Source organism: Cyprinus carpio, chromosome A12, assembly GCF_018340385.1.
Source record: "Cyprinus carpio isolate SPL01 chromosome A12, ASM1834038v1, whole genome shotgun sequence".
Taxonomy (NCBI): domain Eukaryota; kingdom Metazoa; phylum Chordata; class Actinopteri; order Cypriniformes; family Cyprinidae; genus Cyprinus; species Cyprinus carpio.
In genome coordinates this window covers 23379302-23406382 of record NC_056583.1, presented here as the reverse complement: position 1 = coordinate 23406382, position 27081 = coordinate 23379302, and the positions used below count along the sequence as shown (strand labels likewise).

The 27081-nt window shown below is 36.3% G+C and overlaps 1 protein-coding gene and 1 long non-coding RNA gene across 2 annotated transcripts; one reads left to right on the top strand and one right to left on the bottom strand.

The window, feature by feature from the left end:
* The first annotated feature begins 2375 nt into the window (after positions 1–2375).
* Positions 2376–3523, top strand: LOC122147074. The gene is made up of 4 exons (XR_006161400.1): positions 2376–2467; positions 2570–2866; positions 2975–3021; positions 3101–3523. It is a non-coding gene; the product is annotated as an uncharacterized LOC122147074 (long non-coding RNA).
* Positions 3524–3725: 202 nt separating this feature from the next.
* Positions 3726–4887, bottom strand: LOC122147073 (mitogen-activated protein kinase kinase kinase 17-like). The gene is made up of 2 exons (XM_042768090.1): positions 4374–4887; positions 3726–4287 (listed from the first exon to the last, which is right to left on the bottom strand). The coding sequence occupies exons 1-2, from the start codon at positions 4437–4439 to the stop codon at positions 3844–3846; spliced, it is 510 nt and encodes a 169-aa protein (XP_042624024.1). The 5' UTR covers positions 4440–4887; the 3' UTR covers positions 3726–3843.
* Positions 4888–27081: the final 22194 nt, after the last annotated feature.

Sequence of the window (27081 nt, the reverse complement as noted above, 5' to 3'; positions counted from 1 at the left end):
CAAACAAACAAAAAAACAAACAAACACACACACACACACATGGTTGATATAGTTAAATCATGGTATCCACAGATTAACCATGGTTTTGCTATACTAACCATAGTTTAACCATGGTGTTTGTAGTAAAACTGTGGTTATACAAATGGTAATCATTACACTAAAAAACATGTTACTACACTTTTACTATAATAAAACCATGGTCACTTTACGTCAAAGTAAAGCAAATTCTTTCGAGCTATTAGATTGAAATCTTAGTCTAATTATAATATACTCCAGAAGCAGCAAGAAATGTGCTCTTTTCTTGCTGCTTCTGGATACAAAATCAGGTAATCATTAAGCTTAGTTAAGTTGGTAACACTTACTATGAAGCCCATATTTATAACACATTATAATGAATGCACAATGCATTATAAAAAATAAAAAAAAGATATGTACAGTATCTTACTATCTTATTGATATTACAATAAATATAGTTAAAATCAAATGTGCCATATTACACATTCATCTGTTCAGATATCTGATCTTATGGCTGTTTAAGAAAAAATATTATTTTTATTTTCGTTATTGTTTTTGTTGTTATTTATAAGTGGTATTTGTCTGCTTTAAGTAAAGTAACAAGTTAACAATGGCAAGATATGAGACTTATAATATATTATAACTATGGGAAATATAATCCATTGTAAGTTAAGTGGATGCATTATGTTCATTGTGTATTATAAACCATCTTAAATGCTATAACCACAAATAAGTAAATATTATAACGCATTAAAACTGTTGTTATGATTACTCATGAGATGATACGACGTATAAAGTTTTTTTATAATACATTATGCATTCATTATAATGTCATAAGAATACTCTTATAATGTGTTTTAAATACAGGCTTCATAGAAAGTGTTACTGTTAAGTTATTCGATATTGTACTGCTTCACTGATGTTAAATATACAATATATCCTTATACAAATTTAAAAAAAAATGTTTACAGCATCTTATGTTTTAATCTTGCAGTGAAAGGCATCTTAGAAGATTATTTAATTTTTTTGGTTTAAAACAGGAGTTTTGACAGGCCCCATAATGAAATTTGCCAAGCTGTTATGGTAGAGTATGTCTTAAAGCAGTGTTCCGCATTCCTACTCCTGGAAAGCTACTAACTTTCTGATTTCAGTTGCAGTCATTTTCTAAAACACCTGCAGTCAGCTGCAAATAACTGCCTCAAGTTAAGAAATCCCCAAGTGGCTAAGTGTGGTGTCCCATACTCTGAATTTGTGCTCTGCATTTAACCCATCCAAGTGCACACACATAGCAGTGAACACACACACACCGTGAACAAACACCCTGAGCAGTGGGCAGCCACTTTTTGCTGCGGCACCCAGGAAGCAGTTGTGGGTTCAGTGTCTTGCTCAGGGGGACTTCTGTTGTGGGTAATGCGGGTGGAAGAAAGTGCTGGTCATTCACTCCCCCAACCTACATTTCCTGCCGGTGCTGAGACTCAAACCCACGACCTTCAGGCTACGAGTCTGACTCTCTAACCATTAGGCCCCGACTACCCATAAACCTAATTGTGTTTCAACTGGACACTGGCAGTAATTTCCATGTGAACTCAGATGCTTTGATTTGTTGATTCTGATGCATCTAATTAAGTCAGGGTGTCCAACCCTGCTCCTGGAGGGTGTGTGGGTGTTAAATATTTATTGTGGTAATAATCCAAAATAATATTTATTTAAGGTGAGCTTATGCACTGGTCACCTTGGCAAGGAATCCGTGCAATGCACAAACGGGTTCGTGATGTCAGAGGAATCCAGCCATGCTACAGGTATATATATTATCTATATTAACCCTGTTTTTTTAAGATGTGGTAAAGCTTTTTTCCCCCAAAATGTTTCTCTCTGTTATTTCTCTAGGAATGATGTGGCTCTAATAATGAGAGAACTTGATGCCAGTGCTCTTCTTAGAAGATGTCCTGGGAAAAAAAAGGATTGAACGTAGGAACTACTTCAGCCATGGACCAAATTACACTTGGCGTATTGATGGTAAATATTATTAATTATTAAGTGAATATGAATAAACAAATTAGTGTTACAGATGCTGAAGAAAGTCATAGATATCGAAAACAGAGTAGAGTAAAGAGCATTAACTAGTTTTCTGACTGATGTTTTGATTAAATTAAATATATTTATTGTGATGCATATTTTATAATTTGTTGTAGGAAATGACAAATTGAAATTCTTTGGAATCTGGGTACATCTTGGTATTGATGGGTATACAACCTGTACATTTAATGAAGTTTATTGCTTAGTAATTTTAGTCTCTGAAATGTAATCTAACTTATTTTATATTTCTGTTAACATACTTGAAATGGCTTTAATATGTTTTCTAGGAAAATCATTTGGCTTAAGGCTGGCACCTCAAACCGACAGCAAACCTTCGTTGCAAGGTACTTCTTTGATGCCATTCAGGAACACAGTGGTAAGTATATTTGATATCTTACAATGAACATGATAGATGAGAGCTTCTTATATCTGTAGACAATATTATTATTATTGAAAATATTACTTGTATTTATTATAGGTTGCCCACGATTCATAAGGGCAGACAGAGGAAAGGAAAATCTTCTCATCGGACAGATGCAAGTGGCATTTCACTTCCGGGAGTCTGGCGATCAAGGACGAGACTCCTTCAGAGTGGGCACATCAGTACATAACCAGGCATGTGAGCATAAATGGATTTATATATTATAATGCATGCAATACATATATATATATATTATAAAAAGAAATAATATTTATTTTGTTTTATTAGCTAGCTGAATGCTTCAACAGTATGCTAAAGAAAACATGGATCAAAAAATGGCAGGTGACATTTGAGGTGAACTTTGTTTTTGTCTCAGTTGGAATGTATAGCACATGCTTATTGATGCTAAATTGAAGGCATTTTTGTAATAGATTTACTTATCTAAAAAATGTGTGTTTTTAGGCCATGATGGAATCTGGCATGCTCGATTTAGACAATCCTGTACACATGTAAGTTAAAACTTCTTGTCAGCCCTCATGTATCTGCTCTCATTAAATGAAAAAAATAACAATACATGTTAACCTACAGAAATTGCCTGCAATATACACACCTTCCCCTTCTTGAGAGAGAGCTGAACATAGAGCAAAGACTGTGGAACACTCACGACATGCGCAAGCAAAGGAATGCTCCAGGTCCATTTGGGAAACCAGACCTTCTCTTTACTTCCCCACCCGAAGATATCTGTTTATCATCCAAATTAAAAAGGTTCAGAAAAGCAGTACCCAATGTGAAAAAGGAATTTGTATCTTCCTGCAGGCTTTGCTGGTATGCTCTGCAAAGTAGACAACGACCTCCTGAAGTATGCAGAACAGCTTGTTTGTGGAGTAGATGAGCCTTTGTTGGTGGCAAATGAAGAATTCAGAAAAATATCAGAGGCTATTCTGCAAAATACAAACTTCCCATCATCACCAGATGGGTCTTTGGCGGCTTACCTCATGTTGGTGGAGAAATTCACCAGTCCTTCAAACAAGAGGCACTCCCATTCCATCCACATTTGCAGAGGCAAATGAAATATACCAACTGCTGGCCAATGAGACAGGGACTTTTTAACTGCTCATCGACAAAATAAATACATATAAAGGGAGCAAATTATTAAAAAAGTGCTACAAATGAAGATGCAAAACATGTTTAATAAATAATGAAACATACCAGCAGTGTTAGACAGAGAGAGAGAACGGCTGTGATTATAATGTTAACATTTTACCAACATTGGTTTTTGTACTACAAACTGAAATGACAACTTGCACAGTCTATGTGATAATCTGTAACATTTACCATTCGTAACCATAACGGCTCTTTAAATCTGGCCCCTCCACTGTTTTTAGGGACAGCACCGCAGAGGAAGCTTCAGGTCTTGATGCTACATCATAGTGTAACATTGTACCAATAAACTGGTACTTGTCGCTCAGATGTTGTAAAGCATGTGGTGGCACCTTTTTGGCCATTAGACTGCACAACTCTCTTTGGTTTTTCTCTGTCCATGGCACTGATTTCGTGAAAATCTCCAGGTATGTTGCTCCCAGAGACCAGATGTCAGAACTTCTGGAAGCCTGTTCAAATTCAACCAGACACTCTGGGGCCATATAAAGAAAGGTTCCACCCATTGGCCCTATTCCTCCTCCAGCAAGTCTGCTTCCTTGTCGTAGTAAAACCTTGTCTCTGATGTTGGCAAGGCCCCAGTCTGTCAGTACAGCCTTTTTTGAGAACTGGTCGATCTGTTTATAGTATCAAAATAGGTTTTAAATCATTAAATGTATATGTTTTTACATATACTTACTGATTAACTAGAAAAAAGTCTTACCAAAATATTGGGTGGCTTTAAATCTTGATGGATGACATTTTTGGAATTGATGTACTCAATGGCCATCGAGATGTCGAGGGCAACAAAATAACTGTCATCTCCTTGAAGCTAAAAAAAAATTACAATTGAAATTTGAATAACAGACTTATGAAAGAGTTTGAAAGAGTTATATTTCACCAAAGACGGAGATACACGCACAACACAGCATAATCTTCACAAAAAAAATAAATAAAATCAAACTACCACATACACAAGAGACAATTTTGTTAAGGTTATGTTGCCTGATTTGCTTTACTATTAGAAAACAATAACACATGTACAGTTGTCATTATATTTATAAATAATTGTTGCCTACTGACGTATGCATGAAAAAGATTGTGAAGATAACTCTGCTACATTTACTGGTAACACTTTACAATAAGGTAATTTCTTACCATTAGTTAATGTATTAACTAACATGAACTAACAATGAACAGTACGTTTACAGTAGTTCACAGTGCATTAACTAATGTTAACAAATACAACTTTTGATTTTAATAATGCATTAGTACATGTTGAAATTAACATTAAGATCTATAAATGCTATAGAACTATTGTTCATTGTTAGTTCATGTTAACTAAATACTGTTATCTACTATTAACTAATGAACCTTATTGTAAAGTGTTACATTTTAATTAATAAAAGAGAATAAGGTAACAGAGTGTGGATCTCCCTCTTATATTTTGATTTGGCATTTTAAGTATTAGCAATTAAATATTAAGACAATTTTTCACAAATGTTACATGAAAAATATGATTTTTATTTATTTTACCTTAACACAAGAATTGTCATTGTGTAGTGCATCCTCCAGGGTTGTGCCGTCTATATACTCATTGGCCAGCAGGAAGGCATTGTCAGTGCGGGCTGCAGCCATGAGTCGAACAATATTGGGGTGGCTCAGTCTGCTATAAAATACAGTGAAATGTTACAGGCATTTAGCAAATTATAAAGTAAATCTTAAATGACAACAATATAACTAGCACATGGTAGAAATGCACTGTTGTTATTCCTAACTGTTCAGTTCTCCCCAACTGTTAATATAAGATCAAATTAAAATTTATTATAAGATCGAATTAATCTTACAGTGAGACCAGAGTCTCGTGCTGGATATCTTGGTCTGGAAGTCCTGCAGTGCCATAGAGAATCTTTTTAATGGCAGCAGGGGTGCCCTGAAAGTAGCCTCTATACACTCTTCCAAATGCACCTTCACCCAGCAGGTTCTCTTCTTTGAAATGGATTTGCGACTCGTCCACATGTGGGAGGCGCGGAACATACACTATATTTAATAAAGTTGAGATTGGGGAAAAAACAAACTGCTATTATTTCATGCATTTAAAGAATATATCCACTTTAATCCTAATTAACAAAAAATATTGTAAACTTATGTGTTATGGTTGGCAATATTACTTACATGATGGTAATATGGTTACAACATTTGACGACACCTAAAACACTTGATTTTGTGGACATCTATCTTTTTCTGCAGATCCTATGTCTTTCTGGATGGGTTTCTCTGCAACAAGTTCTGGAGGAGTGTACCCACTTGCACTTTGCTCTGAAAAATCAATTAGATTGCTTTAAAATTAACATTCTGCCTTGATTTAATCACCCTCGTGCTGTTGCATATGGTATTATTATTTCCACATAAGACACAAAAGGAAAAAGTAACAATGTTTATAACATTTTCTACACAAGGTACAGTTCATTATGGCCAAAGATGTCAAGCTCCAGAAGGACAAAAAGTAGACATACACACAATTTATAAAATATATTTAAAGTATTCTGGGTTCAGTTACAGGCATTATGCAATGATAAATATTCATGTTTTTCACCATTACACTTAGTGGTAAATAAGTAATCCCACATATAAACTATAAAATTATGGAAGTTTCTGACCAGGAGTAGCAGTTACAATACAACAGTGGACTGAAGTAAAGTAAATCATGAGCTAATTTTTTAATCTCACAGACCGCAATCCTTTTCAAAGTTTTATGTTGCTATGTACATTACTTAAAATTGTAAACTGTCTTGACAGTGGCAAAACTAACTAAAGAAATGCATGATTTATGCATATAACGGAAATGCATGACAATTTAACTACTGTTTACAAATTTGGAGGTTTACAAACCTTAAGAATAAACATTGTAACTAAATTAAACACATCATTAAGGAATGACCAATGTAATGTAATATAATAGTTTTTTTGTGATAAATGCACTAATTTTCATTATTCTTAAAATCTTGACATTTATTGAAGCTTAGTCAAAAAGCATGTTGTTGATTATCTTTGTGTAATGAAATAAGGACCTTTTTGAATATTCAAAATGGAAAATAACCATTGACCAAGATTCTTCTTTATCTAGTTTTTCTTCCACATTAAAAGTGGAAGCTGGACATTTTTTGGAGCTGGACATCCATGGTTACTGTAATCTGTAATTCATATCAAATTTTCATTTGGGGTGAAGTAACCCTTAAATGATTTACCAGCATTAGTGGATCTCACTGCAACTGGTGAGTCTGAATTTGGATCAGCATGTAATGTTGGTCTGTCTGTTTGAATGAATGCACTGTATGCATGTATGTAAAGTGATCTTTCTGAACCTGGAACTTGATCAGCGCTTTCTGATCTCCCAGCATGCTGGCCTGAACCTAAGCCTAATTCCTGAGAAAAGAAGAGAGTGATATATAAATAAATGGAACACATACTAAACAATATCATTAATGAGCAACTGTATTACAAAACATACACGGAACTTAAAAAGTGTCATCAAAAATCATGGTACATACCTGATATTGAGCTGCTATCATCAAGGCAAATGACATCTGTAGATACAACATGCAATTGGTACTGTATTAGCACAAGAGCAAGTTTATAACACACACATGCCATGTAATTTCAACATTACAATACCCATTTCTCTACGTCTAATGTAAATTGTTTGCTTCCAAACGTTTGGGATCTCTGCCACGGATTCAAATTCCTGATGGAACTGTTCCTTTGTCCACCTCGTCCCATCTGCTTGGCAGAGAGTAAACACACTCCCCTCTCTCTCGTCTGTCCAAAATGTCTCCTGGCCAAGTTTTAGGAGCTCATCATACCCCTCAGTGCCTGTGACAATTATCCGTGGCGGGGCCTCTTCAAGGATGATTTTTTGATATCTTCCTGGTTTTTTAGCAGTTCTTGGTTTCCACTCCATGGGAGCCATTTTTATCTCGGAACAAGAGAAATAATAAGTTGGTCCAAGTGTTGTTAAATCATGTTAAATTATTAATGTTGGAGACCACTAGGGGCGCGTTATGGAGTAGACGTGCGAACCACGAGGTCCCAACATTTCGCTTAAAAATACCCACTAGCTTACTCAACTCAGTTTAGAAAAAGTGTATCGGACGATTTAAGGAACAGAGAAACAACTTTTGACCAAAATGCCTCCAAAAGGAGTAGCAAAAACAGTTCAGACTACTATCCCGGAGTTGGAGGCTAACAGTCGCACAGCTGCTGCTAGCAAAGGTGCGATTGATGCTAGCACATTACAAGCCTTCCGTGACATCGTAAAAGAAGTTATCAAAGAAGAGGCTGACAGTTTACGGGAAGAAATTAAGCCGGTCTATTGATCCCATAACCACAGTGCTTGATGAATATAAGGTGAAGATACGCGAACATGAGGACGAACTCAACAACCAGGATGCCCGCTTATTGGAGATGGAGACCCGATATGCAGCGCTCAGCAGCAAGTACGATAAATTACAGGAAAAAGTGGATGATCTGGAGAACAGAGGGAGACGATGTAACCTTCGCTTACTGGGGATCCCGGAGGACCTGGAGCAGCGCAATCCGACCAGTTTCATCGCTGGGTTGTTGCAAGAGGTTCTGGGTGGTCCCAATGGGCTGGAGAAACCTCCTATTCTGGATAGAGCGCATCGAGCAGTGGGTAAACCCACAGAGGGGGAGGACGACCACGGCCGTTCATCATATGAAAGTGAAAGTGAAAGTCGTGACATTTGTCAAGTATGGTGACCCATACTCGAAATTGGTGCTCTGCATTTAACCCATCCAAGTGCACACACACAGCAGTGAGAAGTGAAACACACCGTGACACACACACCCGGAGCAGTGGGCAGCTATATCCAGCGCCCGGGGAGCAACTGGGGGTTCAGTGCCTTGCTCAAGGGCACTTCAGCCATGGGTATTGAGGGTGGAAGAGAGCGCTGTTCATTCACTCCCTCCCACCTACAACTCCTGCCAGCACCGAGACTCGAACCTGCAACCTTCTGCTTACAAGTCCAAATCTCTAACCATTAGGCCACAGCTGCCCCTAATATGTGTCCACTACTACCATGAAAAGGAGCAAATACAACGCCTTGCCAGAGAGAAGGGTCGTTTGGAGTATCGGGGAAAGCAGATCTTCATCTTTCCGGACTATAGTGCTGATCTAAATAAATGCCGTGCAGCCTTCAACGAGGTGAAGAAGATGTTCCGGGAGAAAGGAGTGCGCTACAGGCTTTTTTATCCAGCCAAGCTTCAGGTGTCCTTCAATGGAGAAACCAAGATGTTTGATTCTCCTACAGCTGCAAAAGACTTCTATTCCACTAAGTTTGGGGATGTTGAGTAACTGTATTGCCAGATATACCGGCCTGTGAGTTCACTGGGGAAAGGCATGTGAAAGGTACGAGTTATATTTACAAGACGTTTGTTTATATTTTATATTTGTTTTTTGATAAGCCTGTTTCGTGATTACATATTCTTGTAATGTTCGTTGTACACTGTTAGGAAAAATCTAAACCATAGTAACATAATTTATCTATCAAGGTTTTGTGACCACTTTCGGTCATAGCATTGTTTTCACAGGAAGTTTTTTTTTTTTTTTTCTCTCTCTTTTCTGTAATTTTATTATTATTGACTTTCTCAAATTTGCTGAGTTACTACTTACAAAATCAAACAAGATAGGTATTGATTTTATTTTATTTTGTTTTATTCAAAGAGTAGACGTTTGCGAACTATTATTATTATTATTATTATTATTATTATTATTATTATTTTTTTTTTTTAATAAGTTTAAGTTTATCATATAATTAGAACGAGTTGTGTAGGTTATTATTCTTATAGGTTTGGGACCTTCGTAAGGAGAATGGATCTCTTAGAGGAAGTAGAGAGGCTTCAGGTATTTGGTGTTTGTCGTTTGGGGACAGCACTTTTGGGGAAGGGGGGTTATGTGTATGTTGCGTGTTTTTTTTTTTCTTTTTTTTTTTTGTTTTTGTTTTTTTTGTTTTTTATGAGATTGCAGTTGAGTGTTTTTTATATTTACCAAAACATTTTTTGATTGTGGTATGTAATATTTTACTTCCAATAGGTTTTGACGGTGACTCTCCCCTACGATAATCTTTCTTCTTTAACAAAGAATGGCTCCCATGTCAATTTTATAAGCTGGAATGTGAGGGGGACAAATCACCCAATAAAATGTAATAAGGTACTCTCTCGTCTTTCTAATCTTAAGGGAGATGTGGCGTTTATTCAAGAAACACACCTTAAGAACTCTGACCATCAAAGATTAAAAAGGAATTGGGTTGGCCAAATTTTTCATTCTAGATTTAACGCTAAAGCTAGAGGAACAGCGATTCTTATCAATAAAAATACTCCCCTCATAGTTTCCGATACAATAGCTGATCCTAATGGTCGATACATAATCATGATTGGTTCATTGTTCAACACTCCACTTATTTTGGAGAATATATATGCCCCAAACTGGGACGACTACATGTTTTTTACTAAGTTGTTAAATTCTTTGCCCCAGGTTGATAGTCACTTCCTGATACTTGGCGGGGATATGAATACGGTTATGAACCCTGTGCTTGACCGTTCTTCAGCGAAGCATTTTTCAATTTCAAAATCTGCACAAGCTTTACAGTCTTACTTACAGACGTATGGGCTTGTGGACGTTTGGCGACTTCTCAATCCCTTAGCTAAACAGTACTCCTTTTTCTCAACGGTACATCAAACTTATTCACGTATAGATTATTTTTTTGTCGATAAAAAAATTCTCCATAAGGTTAAAACATGTAATTATAGCAGCATACTTGTATCAGATCACAGTCCACTCATTTTAGAATTCAAGTTTCCGGAACAATCACATGCATATGTCTGGAGACTTAACCATCTCTTATTGTCTGACAACTCATTTACAGATTACATCTCCAAACAAATTGAGCTATTCCTGGAAACAAATGTCACCTCAGATGTGACTTATAGTCTTATTTGGGAAAGCTTAAAAGCTTTTCATATAATATCATATTGCGGCAATGCTAAAAAGCAGAAACAGAAACGTTTAATTGAATTGACAGATCTAATAGCATATTTAGACAATCAGCACTCTTCTAACCCTTCTCCGGATTTGTATAAACAGCGGATGGTATTGCAAACTGAATTTAATTTGATTTCGTCCCAACAGGCTGAGCAGATGATTTTCAAGTCAAGAAGGTTATGGTATGAGCATGGAGAAAGGGCATCAAAAATATTAGCACACCAGTTATGGAAGTCAGAAGCCACACAGTTCATATCCGAAATTAGAACTGAGAATGGCCAAATTACCACTAACCTTCAAAAAATAAATTAGAGTTTTCAATCTTTTTATTCTAGGCTCTATCAATCAGAATCCTTGCATTCACCCGAATTGTTCGATAATTTTTTTGATGAATTGGTTGTTCCAACTTTAAATCTTATATTTAAAGAAAAGTTGGACGCATGTATCTCTATTGAAGAAGTCAAAATGGCAATAAGTTCAATGCAGGGGGGGAAGTCACCGGGGCCTGATGGCTTTCCGGTTGAATTTTTAAAAATTTTCAAAGATAGCCTTGCTTCTTTACTGCGCAACATGTTCATAGAATCTCTAAATGCAAAATCCCTGCCACCGACGTTACGGCAGGCAACGGTGTCGCTACTATTGAAGCCGAACAAAGATCCATTAGATTGCTCCTCCTACCGTCCTATATCTTTGTTGAATGTGGACTTTAAAATATTGTCTAAAACTCTGGCTATTCAACTTGAACTGCAATTACCTTCCTTGATAGCTCCGGATCAAACTGGCTTTATTAAAGGTAGGCTTGGATTGTTTAATTTGCGTCGTTTTTTCAACATACTGAACACACCGTCAACATCAACTCCAGAAATTGCCTTATCACTTGACGCTGAGAAGGCTTTCGATAGAGTGGAGTGGGACTATTTGTTTTATACTCTTAATAAATTTGGTTTTGGACCTAAATTCATCTCCTGGATCCGCCTACTCTACTCTTCTCCATTGGATCGTGTTAAGACAAACTCTTGTTATTCTCCCTATTTTCCACTTCACCGCGGAACTAGGCAGGGGTGTCCCTTATCTCCGCTTCTTTTTGCTTTGTCTATTGAGCCCCTAGCAATCAAGTTAAGAGCAGAAAACAGAATCCAAGGCATCCATAGAGCGGGCCAAGAACACAAACTCTCATTGTACGCGGATGACCTCCTGTTATATGTGTCGGATCCTCTTGGGTCTCTTCCTCATGCTTTCACTATCTTTAACAACTTTGGCAGTATATCAGGCTACAAGTTAAATATTCACAAAAGTGAGTTACTTAAAATTAACTCTAAGGCAAAAAACATTTTATTTGACAATTTCCACTTTAAGGTTGAATCAGACTATATAACTTACCTGGGAGTCAATGTAACCCGCTCATATAAATTACTCTATGAACAAAACTTTGTCCCACTCTCTGAAAGAACAAAATCTGATTTGGAGAGATGAAATAACTTGCCATAATCACTGATTGGCCGCGTCAATTCGGTAAAAATGAACATATTACTAAAGTATTTATATTTATTCCAGTGTATTCCACTCTATTTACCAAAAAAGTTTTTTTCTTTTCTTTTGATTCTTTAGATCAACTTATTTTATAATTTATTTAATGGTCAATCTGCACGTATACGCAAAGACTTTATGCAAAGGCCTAGATCACTAGGTGGTCTGGCTTTACCAACTTTTCAACTTTATTATTGGGCAGCTAATATACGCAACATGCTTTACTGGTTCAGTGATTCAAAATCCGAAACTCCTTCTTGGGTGCACATTGAAGCATCTAATCTTAGTGATTCAAAATCCGAAACTCCTAGCAAAATTTATAGAATTGAAATTTGGTCTATTTGGAAATAAAAGCACCTCTGTGTTCAAATCACATCCACCCTCCATGAAAGTTGGAGCAGTAAAGGTTTACAGACTATAAAAGACCTTTTTATAGATGGAATTTTTGCTCCATTCTCACAGTTGACTGACCAATTTAATATACCTGGTACTGGGAAAAAGATTTGGCGATAAATTTGTCAGATTTAAGGTTTGAATGATATATTTGATATTCATTCTATGCCAGATATAAGGTCCTTCATCGTTTGCATATTTCTAAGGAGAAGTTGGCTAAGTTTTATCCAGAAAGTAATCCAATGTGTAATCGCTGTAAAGCAGATATTGGTTCACTTTTGCATACCTTCTGGACATGTCCTAATCTCAATAAATATTGGACTATATTTAACACTTTTTCTGAGGTGTATAGAGTTAATTTTACTCCCTCCGTTTTGACTGCACTTTTTGGGGTGGTACCCTCTAACATTTCTTTAACTAAACACTATTCAAATGCTATAGCTTTTGCCTCTTTGCTTGCATGACATCTCATACTCTTAAGGTGGAAACAGGAACATCCTCCAACACATGACCAATGGATCGCTTTATGAGGTTTTAAATATGGAGAAGATGAGAATGTAAACTGGTTCATTGTCTAAATTTAATAAAGCATGGCAGCCATTCTTAAAATCTTTTAAAATGTTCACTGTACCATGTCATGGAAAATCAGCCACGTCTTAAATGTGATGGCTTAACTGCTGAAAATCTGATCTTATTTGTTAAACTCACCAATTATTTATTTTATTATTATTATTTTTTTTTTTTTGTCTTGTTTGTCTTTTGTTGGTTTGGTTTAATGGTATTTTCTAACCTTAAATGTCTAATTACGTTGTTTTTCATTTAGTTGTTGTTGTTTGGGAAAAAAAGCACAGCAGAGAGAAATTTCATTGTGCTATGTTATTGTAAGCTGTCAAAAATCATTAATAAAGTGGGAAAAAAAATTTATTAATGTTAAATACAAATCAAAGTAAATTTTGGACTTCGATGTGTTTAGATTTCTTCAGGTCTGACCCAAGTTTGGTGTTTCTAGCTTGTTAGGACTAGTTAGACTCAGAAATTTTAGTCTCAGCAAAAGAATAATAATCATTTTAATTAGCAATTCAGTAGTTTGGCTGAGAAAGCTAACTAATAATAATAAAATGTCTTCAGTCAGTTGGCTTTTTCAAGCCCACTTAATAATTAACCTTGTTGTTTACCTTTAAAAGGGGTTTTCCTTTTTGACGGGAGGGGAAACTGGCATTTCTTCACTTGTGGTTTTATTAATTGTTTTGCCTTGGTAAAAACTTGTGCTGCATCTGTAATACAGACATATGATTTCCATTAAACAATCATTTTGAAATGAAAGAACTGGCAACAAAGTAAACAAAACAACACTTTTATAATGACAGATTGACTTTCAACTGACTTTTTTTTTCTTTTGTACCAGGGTATAGAAAAATGTGTGTTTATCGTCTTGGTCTTTTATTCAAAGTAATCACCAAAGATGTATCAATTGATCATTTTTTTAAAAGTGAAAAAATATTAAAAGTTTTCTAACAATTATTTGTTGAAAAACAAAGTATATAGAAGAAAATTAATTAAATGAATATAAGTCTTGCCAATCTGTTAAGATAAAAAACAGAATACCTGATGTTCCTTCTGCACCACATTTAAGCAATAAATCCTTTACTCTGGCATCAAAGCCCTTTTGAGTAATCTCATCTGCAAATCAGGTTAAAACAGAAGTGAATAAAACTAGCAGAAGTTTCCAATCCATGTATATGTGGTGATACAATGTATCTAATATAATTTCATTATTACAACAGAGAGGCCATTACATACCATTATCCATTTGTTGTCTGAGAGTTTCATACACCTTCAACCTTTCCATATTTCTGTTCTGAAAGACGTTATAATACAATAATGATGTTAGCATACTACCAGTGGTGAAAAGATTCACTGAGCAGTCTGTAGTTTGCGGAAAGTGGGGAGTACTTTTACTGATCTTTTACTTCAAGAGTGACAAGGACCAGCATGTCTTCTCCTTCATACCAAGGGGCAAGGTCAGGGCCATCACTAGTACTTAATTTCCTTTTTATTAAGGGAAATCAATGTATGTAATTAGTTTTTAAAGGTTTTATTATTAGGTATTTATTATTTAAATGTGTAACAAACAAAATTACAGACTACAGAGGTCCTATTTTAGATTACTGGCCAACAAAACATTCTCAACACAACCTCAGAGAACAGTTAAAAGGGCTTATTAAAGAAATAGTTATTAGAAATTGTATTACAATAATCCTTCATATTACCATGAATAAAAATATATTTAAGAACATATATGCATTTGGCAAAAAGGCTTTGTTGACGACCCCTTACGAAAATTAACCACGGTTTTATACTAGTAAAACTAATACAAGTGCACCTCTTTCTTGCTTCTCTTTGTGAGCAGGTGTGTAATTTACATTAAGATCTTAATTAAAATCTTACAATTTACATTAAAATCTTTCCTTTCGTTTCCAAAAAAAACAAACATATACAGTATAAGTGTCCCTGAACTTTGTAAAAAGATGATCCGTTTATCATCTTTACTGAAAAACAAGAATTACACTGGAAATTTTTCTTGCTTTTTTTTTATTTTTTTCTATAGAACACCTTTCAAGGACTTTGCTTCTACTACTACTACTTGTTTCGGCTGGAAACTAGCGACCTCTCCTGGTTGGATTTAGTAATTTTAGAAATTGCGGGCCGCCAGTTGCCCATCCCTGTTTTAGATGTATGTACATATAAATACTTCTATTATGTAAAATTGTATAAAATAATTACTTATTTTCCGGACCCAATTACTCGCTTTGATTGGCTAGGTAGCTGATTAACTGACAAATTGTATTGTTTTAAAAATATGTTTAAATAGTATAATCACATTTTAAACAAGCAGTCTAACTGTTAATAGCTCGAAAGAATTCGTTTTAATTTTACTACACTTTGCCAACATAAAAGCTCGCTAGTTGCAACATGGCTAACTAACTTTTTAAACGTGCACTAAGACTCTCGAAATGCATGTTCACGTCTGTATATAACTTAATTCGTGTAACATTTAAATAAAACTGTTAAAATATAATATATCAGACACTGCTTACCTCCTTTTGCCATCCATCAGCCGTTTCATACACTTCCTCTGAACTGCGTGCGTGTGACGTCACATGGGGCGGGGCTATGCGATACTCCACCTGAGTCCGTTTCGTCTGATACCTTTTGGTCTGAGTCCGTTTCGTCTGAGTCCGTTTCGTCTGATGCCTTTTTGTCTGAGTCCGTTTCGTCTGATGCCTTTTGGTCTGATGCCTTTTGGTCTGAGTCCATTTCGTCTGATGCCTTTTGGTCTGAGTCTGTTTCGTCTGATGCCTTTTGGTCTTATGCCTTTTGGTCTGAGTCCGTTTCGTCTGATGCCTTTTTGTCTGAGTCCGTTTTGTCTGATGCCTAATTGTATGAGACCTGACACCTGACGTCGTTTTTCCTGAGACCTGAAGCTTTTCAGTCTGAGGCGCGATGCTGTTTTGTCCAATGACTGAAGCCTTTTAGTCTGAGGCATGACGCCTTTTCATTTAATGACTGAGGTCTGAGGATGTCCTAAAATGTACACCGTACCAGAGGCTTTTCTCTGGTACCTGCAGGTCACACTGTGTGCTGTGGGTGTGTATGTGTGTAGTGAAGAGCAAGCGCGTTCAGCTCTCGAAGGAGTTGGATGTGCACTGACTACTGAGTGGATGTGAGTATTTCACCATTTACCAGAGTTTGTAGACAACGTTTGCATGAGTGCGTTCGCCTCTCGCAAGAATAGCGATGCATTGGGGCAGCAGTTTTTCTCACACTTGATTTCTGTGGTATCTAGCAGTTAGGTGGAGCGTGTTTAGCTCCCGTGGGAACCGAATGCATGCTGCGCGTTGCGTCGCGGTGAGAACATGGAAAGGATATGAAGGGAAATTTCTCCCTATCAGTAATTTCCTTTTGTTTATATAGGAAATGTATAGTGTGGGTCTGTCTGCAGTTGTTTGACAGATGGTTTATATCATGTCCTTCTCAGATAACCACATTATGCTGCACTCCAGCTTGAAAAAATGTTTAAAATAAAACATAAAATCCATTTTCATCCCGCATCCACAGATACCAGCATACTAGTTATGCCAACATCGAGGGGATGCGTGAGAATGGTTATGAGAAGATGCCACCTGTTAAAAAGAGAAACTGCCATGCTATATCTCCATGGGGGAGGCATCATCTCTTAAGATGTCTTTTAGGATACATCTCGCCTTTCAAACTTTGATACCTCTGTCGAGACAGTGGTTGAGAAGTTCAGGGAGGCGAAGGCGTGCTCAGCTGCCTTCAAATCCTTCGTTCAAGGAAGGTCCAGGTCTGAGCCCATACAACCCAGGGGTCCTGGCCCATCTCGATCTGAGGATCAGAAATGGCCACAGAAGACTAGTGTCACAGCTCGCGCCCTTCCCCCGCCTGCGGGTAGGTGTAGGAGGAATCGCAGGTCAAAGGGAGGTAGGCAAGATAAGAAATGTGATCCAGACGAGGCGTCAGCGCTTTCGTCCAGATTAAAGTGATACTTGAGTATCTGTTCATTTCCTTCGGGGGGTTTAACATAAGCCTTATCTTCCCCTTCCTAATTACCCTGTAACCACCATCTCTCCACCTGACCAAGGTTAGGTAGGAACTTCCTGCATTAGTTTCCAATGCTGGACCTATGATGTTTGGTTGGTTCTGTGGTTTCATAGTGACCACCTTACTGATGGTACGGACTAAAAGGAGTCGCCTCTTGAGCGGGGTTCCAGTGTGGGAACCAGGGTGGGTGAGTATGATCCATTCTGTTTTTGTTTGTTTTTTTGTTTATATATATATATATTAAAAAATATATATAGTTTTGTATATAAATGTATTAATTTGCTGGTGGTTATGTGCATATAATCCTTCTGTGAGATTTCTTTGCAGTATTCTTCCGAGACCTGTGGGTTTCTGTCCCTTCTAAGGTAGGTCCTCTGAAGCACCCCCCTTGGTTGGATTCAGAAACGCAGCATGGTGGCATGGGTATACCGTTCCCCATAGCGACCCCTAGAGGACACAGTTCAAAGTTCCCTTGAAAGGGAATGTCTCAGGTTAATTATGTAACCATGGTTCCCTGAGTAGGGAATGAGACACTGCGTCCTCTAGGTTTCTTGCCATGCTTCGGACACAAGCTTTAGACGAAGAAATGAATGACGTGTTCTGCCAGTGCCTATTTATACTATAGTCGCACCGGTAGTGACGTCATGGGCTATCGCCAGCCAACATGTTGTTGGTGTTTTTTCAGTGTATGCTTCAGACACTGGTCACGACGAGGCATTCCCTATAGCGACCCCTAGAGGACGCAGTGTCTCATTCTCTACTCAGGGAACCATGGTTACATAAGTAACCTGAGAGGTTTTCCATCACTACTTGATAATAAACTAATTAGGGAGCGAAATACAGGGAGTGAAATGAGACGCACCTTTTCTGTTACTCTTGCGCTTTACAAGCACAAAATACCCTTCAGAAATTACATTAAATCAAACATTGGAGTGTTACATTCATTAATAATTAATTTCAAAGTTTTATATACAATTCTCTGAAGTAGTATTGATTTAAACACTTTAAATTATTAAAATCACACACCTTTCTCCAGCCAAATCACAGACACAGGAGCGCGGCGCATACTCATGACGTCACACTGCCAGACGAAAATAAAAGTCTGAATTGAACTGAAGGGATGAACTGCAGAGCTGTCAAGAGCCCAAAGCTTATTTCAAACTCACAGAGATTTTGTAGAACAAAATTAGATTTGTGGCTGCAGAAAGATTTAACTATTTAATGTATTAACTGACACTGAATCTTTATGCCAGTATATTAATCTTATTCCATCTCAGTTTCTCCCCAGAATATAAAGGCAATAAATCAAATTTCAGCTTTATGTGGTCAAAGTGAATTTCATTAAAGTACTGTGACTGTAAAGGATTATATTGATGGTGGATTTTAACTGTCTGAATGGTCAAATCTTTCATTAAAATGGTTCAAATTATTTCTTCTAAACATTAATGAAATGTGATTTAGATTTTCCAAGATTAACTTTATTAAAATTGGCAGTGTATAATTTGTGCTAAAATTATAATATGAACAAGTTACCTGTTAACATCTCATGTTTCAATTATTGGAAATTGGTTTACAAACATAATTTTCATGGATAACAGATACTCACAGAAAATTAACAAATCTGTCTTCTATCAGGATTTGATGGAAAATAATATGGTCTGTGTTTGATCTTTTTCAGTGATAATATTCTTTTATATGATCATTTGCAGTCATGGCCTAATGGATAGAAAGTCAGACTTGTAACCCCAAGCTCATGGGTTCAAGTCTCATTACGAGTTCAAGTTGTAGGTGGGAGGAGTGAATGACAATACCACAACTGAGGTGAGATCCTTGCTGCCCACTGCTCCGTGTGTGTGTGTGTGTGTGTTCGTGTTTGTTCACTGTTTGTGTGCACTTCTATGGGTGAAACGCAGAGCACAAATTTGGAGTATGGGACACCACACATCATGTCACTTTTATAGTACAAAAGAGTGTTTCATTGATAAAAGTCTCTAGAATTCTATCAGAAAAACAAAAAAGTATGTTAATGTTGTGATTTTAGTGAAGAACACATTGACTGAGATTGTACTGTGTGGCGCTGCAGTCATCAAGACTGACTAAAGAAGTGAATCACAGTAGTTTACCCAGCAAACAGGACGTCCCCCGGACACTCCGAACATCCATTTAGGTCCGCTTTGTAACGTTCTGCCAGACACTCAGAGGACATCTTTCACGTATCGTTTTGTAACGTTCGCCACGTAGGGTAGGCTGTATGTGTCTGTGTATTTCTCACAATACAAGTGCATCTAAAAAAATTTGAATATCATGGAAAAGGTCTTTATATTTTGTAATTTAATTAAAAAAGCAAACTTTCTTATATTCTAGATTCACTGCACACAAACTGAAATATTTCAAGAGTTTTTTTGTTTTAATTCTGATGGTTACAACTTACAGCTTAGGAAAATATAAAATTCAGTATCTCCATCTCCATCTTCAGTTTAGTCCAGTCTAGAGGTCATGAAGCCAGTGCAGAGACTGTAGTATTGGGGTAATATGATCATATTTTCTTGACCTGGTAAGGACTCTAGCCGCTGCATTTTGGACTACCTGTAGCTTGTTTATTGAGGATGCAGGACAACCACCTAGCAGTGCATTACAATAGTCCAGTCTAGAGGTCATGAATGCATGAACTAGCTTTTCTGCATCAGAAACAGGTAACATGTTTCGTAGCTTGGCAATGTTTCTAAGATGGAAGAATGCTGTTTTTGTAACATGGGAAATATGATTTACAAAAGACAAGTTGCTGCCTAATATAACACCCAGATTTTTGACCGTAGAGGGAGTAACAGTACATCTGTCTAGTTGCAAATTGTAATCTACGAGATTCTGTGTACTGTTTTTTGGTCCAATTAGTAATATCTCTGTCTTATCCGAATTTAATAAGAGAAAATTATTGGTTATCCAATCTTTTACATTTTTAACACTCTGTTAGCTTAGATAATTTAGAGATTTCATCTGGTTTTGGTGAGATATATAGTTGAGTACATCAGCATAACAGTGGAAACTAATCACATATTTTCTAATAATATTACCAAGGGGCAATATGTATATTGAAAATAGCAGAGGACCTAGGTGTCACAGTCATGGACTTTCTGTTCCTTTTGTTATCCTTATTTGTTCATGTTCCTTTTCTTGTTTTGTTAATTAATTAACCCCACACCTGTTTCTGTTTCCCACTGATTATGTAGTACTCCTGAAAAGAAGTATGATAAACATGAATAAAGAAGAATGAAAAAGAGAGCGCAGCAGTGATGACTTCAATGATGGCGTATTTACTCTGAATGACTAACAAAAGCATATGCATATAACAAAAGCTCAGCATATAGTATCAACACATGTATCACTCTTTCCCAGTTATGACTGAATGTAAAAAAATGAGTGACTTCAAACACTTTCCATTACAATAGAAGGAATAAAAATATACAAATCAACAGGTTAACAAACTCTCTATACAGTTCACATGTTGTAGTTGAAAAAAAACCTGTGTCATTTACAACTGACACGGTTACACTCAAATCACATGCTTTTTCTAGAAACAGGATAAGATATTCAGAATGTACACAAAAGCACCAAATGATATATAGCGTCTTAATATTTACCCTTAACGATGAAATTTCAGAATTAAATTGATGATACGCGAATACAGCTGGGATATTAACCACATGTTAATTGCTAAACGCTGTTCAATGACTCGTATCTGATGTACTTCATACAATAAAGACACATGAAAGATCAAGATAAACGTAATGCATAGCTCATAAGTCTGAAACAACACCATGAACTTTGATGCACACAAATAACATCTCCATACTGACCATGTATTACATATAGTGGCTATCGCGCTAATCGCGAGGCACCCATGCTAACCATGTGCTCCGGCCTTCTAAACTCATGACATACTATCAGTATAGTAAACCGAACTGCTTTCAACATACATAAATCATCAGTATTGCATTAGTGTTTATGTTTAAACAGAAGTCTATTTTGTGCATCTTATTTTGCGATTACCTGAAAAGAAGTATGATAAACATGAATAAAGAAGAATGAAAACGAGAGCGCAGCAGTGATGACTTCATTGATGGCGTATTTACTCTGAATGAAGCACATCACGGGCGCGCCACCTACTGAAGCGTGCGATGACTTCATGACGCAGGTATGCCAAGCGAAAATAATTCAATAAATGTACATAACATTTTTTTAAGCACAAATAGGAATTTAAACACCATTTAGTAATATTAGAAAAATAACCATTTTATAAAATGGATTCAAAGAAAATTTGCCACATAAACATAACTTCTATTCAGTATATCACAATTACGTTCCCAGTATTTAAAATCTGTGTTCTCCATTTTTGCAGGGTCCGCTATTAATGTTGTATAATGTAATGTAATGTAATGTTTGAAGATTTGTGTTTGGATGTCCCCTTTTTCTCCTGTGATCATTAAAAGAACTCTTTATATATATACAGTACAGACCAAAAGTTTGGAAACATTATTATTTTTAATGTTTTTGAAAGAAGTTTCTTCTGCTCATCAAGCCTGCATTTATTTGATCAAAAATACAGAAAAAAAATTTAATATTGTGATATATTATTACAACTTAAAATAATTGTTTTTAAATTTATTATACTTTATTTTTAGGATCATTATCACATGATCCTTTAGAAATCATTCTAATATGATGATTCATTATCAAAGTTGGAAACAGTTCTGCTGCTTAATATTTTTTCAGAACATGTGATACTTTTTTAGGATACTTTGATGAAAAAAAAAATAAAAAAGAAGCTATGTTTTTAAGATATAAATATTTTGTAATAACAATATACACTACTGGTCAGTAATTTGGGGTCAGTATTTTTTTTTCTTTCTTTTTAAATAAAATCAATACTTTTATTCAGCAAGGATGTGTTAAATTGATAAAAAGTGATAGTAAAGAAAATATATTATTAGAATATATATTATTAGATTTTTTTTTTTTTTTTTAATAAATGCAATTCTTTTTAACCTTTTATTCATCAAATATATTAGACAGCAGAACTGTTTCCAACACTCATAATAAATCAGGATATTAGAATGATTTCTAAATGATCATGTGATAGACTGGATGTTACATGTGACACTGAAGGCTGGAGTAATGATGCTGAAAATTCAGCTTTGCATCACAGGAATAAATTATTTTTTTAAAGAATATTCAAATAAATTATTTTAAGTTGTAATAATATTACACAATATTACAGTTTTTTCTGTATTTTTGATCAAATAAATGCAGGCTTGATGAGCAGAAGAAACTTCTTCCAAAAACATTAAAAATAGTAATGTTTCCAAACTTTTGGTCTGTACTGTATATATATATATATATATATATATATATATACACAGTAGGTAGACATCCAAAATGGGTATTACCGCCGCCACAGGGCCGCGGCGTTAACTTCAAATCAGTTGCGTGTTAAAATCATTCGCGAAACTACCGCCAGGTGGCGCAAAGGGACGGATTGCGAACTGAATGTAATTGTAAAATGAAAGGAAGACGTTAAACAACAATAACATTATAATATACATTATAACATCCTTAAAAGCCATTAAAAAAAATAGGAAAGTCTTAGGCTACAGTCTACTCATCAAAAATTTAAAGAAAGGCCGTTACACAAAGGCTCTTATGCATGCCATTGTTTTTAAAACAGTCATTATATATATATATATATATATATATATATATATATATATATATATATATATATATATATATATATATATATATATATACGGATTAAAATTTTTCATTTCGGTTCATTCTTGGTTAAAAAATAATAATAATAATAATCTTCAGGTTCCATTTGCAGAGCGAAATGAGAACGGTCCAGCATTTACAAATAATTCTTATTAACTCTGCTTAATTAAACTGCTAACACTTTGCATTTTTGAATTATGCCTTTACTGTGTGACCAATAATTGTGAATTGTGACTTTGATCGCGCTGGTGCCTCACGCGCACATATTCATTGGAAACAGCAGTCGTTCACCGAGCCATGCGGTGCAAGCAGCGGGCCACTTTGGCATATTTTTGCTAATTATGATTTTTTTCCCGTCGATACTGAAACACGTGTGAAATCCAAAGCCTATTTTACCTAATGAATAAGAGTTTAGCTTCAAATGGGCAACATGTTTGGATTTGTCCCGAATGAGAGAGATAAGCCCAACCTTACATTATGTATCGCTTTAAATTATTTTAATTATTATTTTTGTTGTTGTTTATAAGCCTATATTATTATATAGCCTGCTGCAATTATATTTATCCATTAGAATTATATATTTGTAATTCTTGTTCTGTTCTGATAATTTTTTTTTTAAATTTAAAGGATTTGTTGTAAAGTGAAGGGAACTAAAAATGTCATGTTGGTACATTAGCCTATAGCATTATTAGGCCTGCCGTTATTATTTCTGAATGTAATAAAATGCAACTCTCACAAATGTAATTTTAATTTTTAGCGTGTTTTCGTGTATGTTTTTATCCAGCTTTATTTTTTTCATTGCATCTAAAAATGACTTTGTGCATCACATTCTCTTCGTGAACAAAACAAATATAACTTCAGATCCGCATCTCGCGTTGCTCAGCTGTGGACCATTTCAAAATGTTTGATATAAAGGTTGCTGTCACATTTTATACAGGAATTGTTCATTATAAAAAAAAATAAAAAAAAATAAAAATTATATTGTTAGTTTTATGCTAACATGCAATCAAGTCTTCGGATACTATAAAAGATACAAGTTCATTTAGGCTATTTAACATGCACTGTGACATTTTACCGTTTCAACTTATAAATTCCTTGAGATTTTAAAGTCAGTTTAATAGTATTGAAATTCAAGTTGAATCTAGTATAAAAAAGGTTTTAATTGCTTAAATTATTTCTATGAATTAATAAGTTAGCATGACTTTTTCATCATAGAATTTTTTACGAGGTGTGTTCGTTTTCTGAAACCAAGCACCCACTTTTTTCTTTTTTAAATCTATGAATCACTCGCATATCTCCTACAACCTACAAATAAAGGCTAATAGAGGTTCTTTCTTTAATTATTTATTTATAATGTTTATTCTTGAAGAAAATAAGTATTTATTCTTTAATAAAATAAGGGAGAGAATTAGGGACGATCCAAATATTTGTAATGTACAATAATATATGCCTATATCTGCCTGCAGTTAAAAAGATATATTTGTTTTGATTCATCCATTTATGTAGGCTACAATTAGCCTATTCTAAAAATAAAAATAAAAATAAATAATGTCTTAAAAATGCCATCGGTCTGAATAAATTTTACCATTGTAGAATTGGGGTAGTAATTTAGGAGGTGAAAATACAGTGAAATTACAAATGGCATGGGATTTTAAAGCATGACAACTGAAGGTCTATGAAACATTTGATGCATTTTTTTTAAACAATGGCACTTAAAGTTTTCAACTAAAATATTACTATTTCAACCATATAGCATGTGAATAAATAAATAAAATGCATACTTTTCAGTGAAAGAATACTGAGAGTGTAGGTTGCTTCTGGTGTTTGGATTTGTACTTCAATATAATGAGCTCCAAGTTTAAGAAATAGCCTACACTAGTTGTATTTTTTTAATTTTTTTTTTACTCTCTATTTAACAGCATTAACTTACAATGAAATATGTCTTCCTTCAGGCAGACTGAATGTTTTCCTGTCTTGCTAAATGTTGGGTTAGTTTGCGCGAGTCCCGCTCGCTGTGAAGCGGGAGCATCTTACGGAGGATTCTGCTTGGTCTTAAAGCCTTCCGCAAATTAGATTAGATTAGATTAGATTCAGCTTTATTGTCACTGCTCATGTAAGGTACAAGGCAGCGAAATGCAGTTAGCATCTAACCAGAAGTGCAATAAGCAGTAAGTACAGAATATACAAGGTCTACAATATGTACAATAACTATACAGATAAGTATTATGGACAAAATTTACAGATTTTAAATACTATCAGCATGATATACAGATAGGTGTACTATGAACATATTATACAGATGAATATGTGAAGTGTATGTACACTATAGGCAGAACTATGAACATATGAACAATTTAAACTATTGCAATGGAAAGTAAAGTGCATAGAAAATTCAGTGTGCAATGGATTATTCAGTGTTCCTGGATGAACAGACAGTAGTGCAAGTAATAGCAAGTTTACTGTTTTTTGCTTGTTGTAAATAAATAAATCAATAATCAGTCAAATGTAGTGATAAAGTAGGGGAGGAGTCTGTGTGTATGGTGTGGGGGGGTGTCAGAGGGCAGAGTTCAGCAAGGAGACAGCTGTAGGGAAAAAGCTGTTCCTGGATCTGCTGGTCCTTGTCCGGAGGCTCCTGAAGCGCCTCCCGGAGGGCAGGAGGTTAAACAGTCTATGGTCAGGGTGAGAGGAGTCCTTAAGAATGCTGCGAGCTCGACGTACACAGCGTTTCCTCTGGATGTCCTCAATAGCAGGAAGTGGTGTCCCTGTGATGCGTTGGGCAGTTTTCACCACCCTCTGCAGTGCTTTGCGGTCAGCCACCGTGCAGTTCCCATACCAGACTGTGATGCAGCTGGTCAGGATGCTCTCGATCGCACACCGGTAAAAGTTTCACCACTATGGCTGAAGACAGCTGGTTCTTCTTCAGTGTTCTGAGGAAGAAGAGGCGTTGGGTGAGCCTTCTTGACCAGGCTGGAGGTGTTTGTGGTCCAGGACAGGTCCTCCGTGATGGTGGTTCCCAGGAACTTGAAGCTGGAGACACGTTCAACAACCATCCCGTTAATGTGGATGGGGTCATGCGTGCTTCCTTTCTTCTTCCTGAAGTCCACAATGAGCTCCTTTGTTTTACTGGTGTTAAGGAGCAGGTTATTGTCAGCGCACCATGTGGCCAGGTGCTGTAACTCTTCCCTGTAGGCAGTCTCATCGTTGTCACTGATGAGGCCAATCACCGTGGTGTCGTCTGCAAACTTAATGATGGAGTTGCATCCATGCACAGGCTTGCAGTCATGGGTGTAGAGGGAGTAGAGAAATGGGCTCAGCACACAGCCCTGTGGTACGCCAATGTTAAGTGTGATGGTGGAGGAGCAGGTGTGGCCAGACCTAACATGCTGAGGCCTGTTGTTCAGAAAGTCCATGATCCAGTTGCAGAGGGAGGTGTTAATGTCCAGGTCTCCAAGTTTTGTGGTCAGCTTGGAGGGAATGACGGTGTTAAATGCTGAACTGAAGTCAACAAACAACATCCGTACATATGTGTTGTTACTGTCCAGGTGTGTGAGTGCAGAGTGCAGCACTGTGCATACTGCATCCTCTGTGCTCCTGTTTCTGCGGTAGGCAAATTGATGTGGGTCCAGTGTGGGTGGGAGGCAGTCTTTGAGGTGTGCTAGGACCAATCGCTCAAAGCACTTCATAATGATGGGTGTGAGTGCTACAGGGCGGTAGTCATTTAAGCACATCGGGGAGGAGTGTTTCGGTACTGTCACAATGGATGTGGACTTAAAACATGTTGGCACAGTTGCTTGGGTGAGGGACAGGTTGAAAATGTCTGTGAAGACCCCTGCAAGCTGCTCTGCACATGCTCTAAGCACACGTCCAGGAATGCCATCCGGGCCAGCAGCCTTGTGTGCATTGATCCGGCTCAATGCAGTGTGGACATCTGAGGAGGTGAGTTTGAGAGGTTGGTGGTCTGCTGAGTGTGTGGTTTTGGTGGCCGTCTCCTTGCTGTCGCTGTTGAAGCGAGCATAAAAGTCATTTAGCTCGTTAAGGAAGGAGACGTCCGTGACCATTG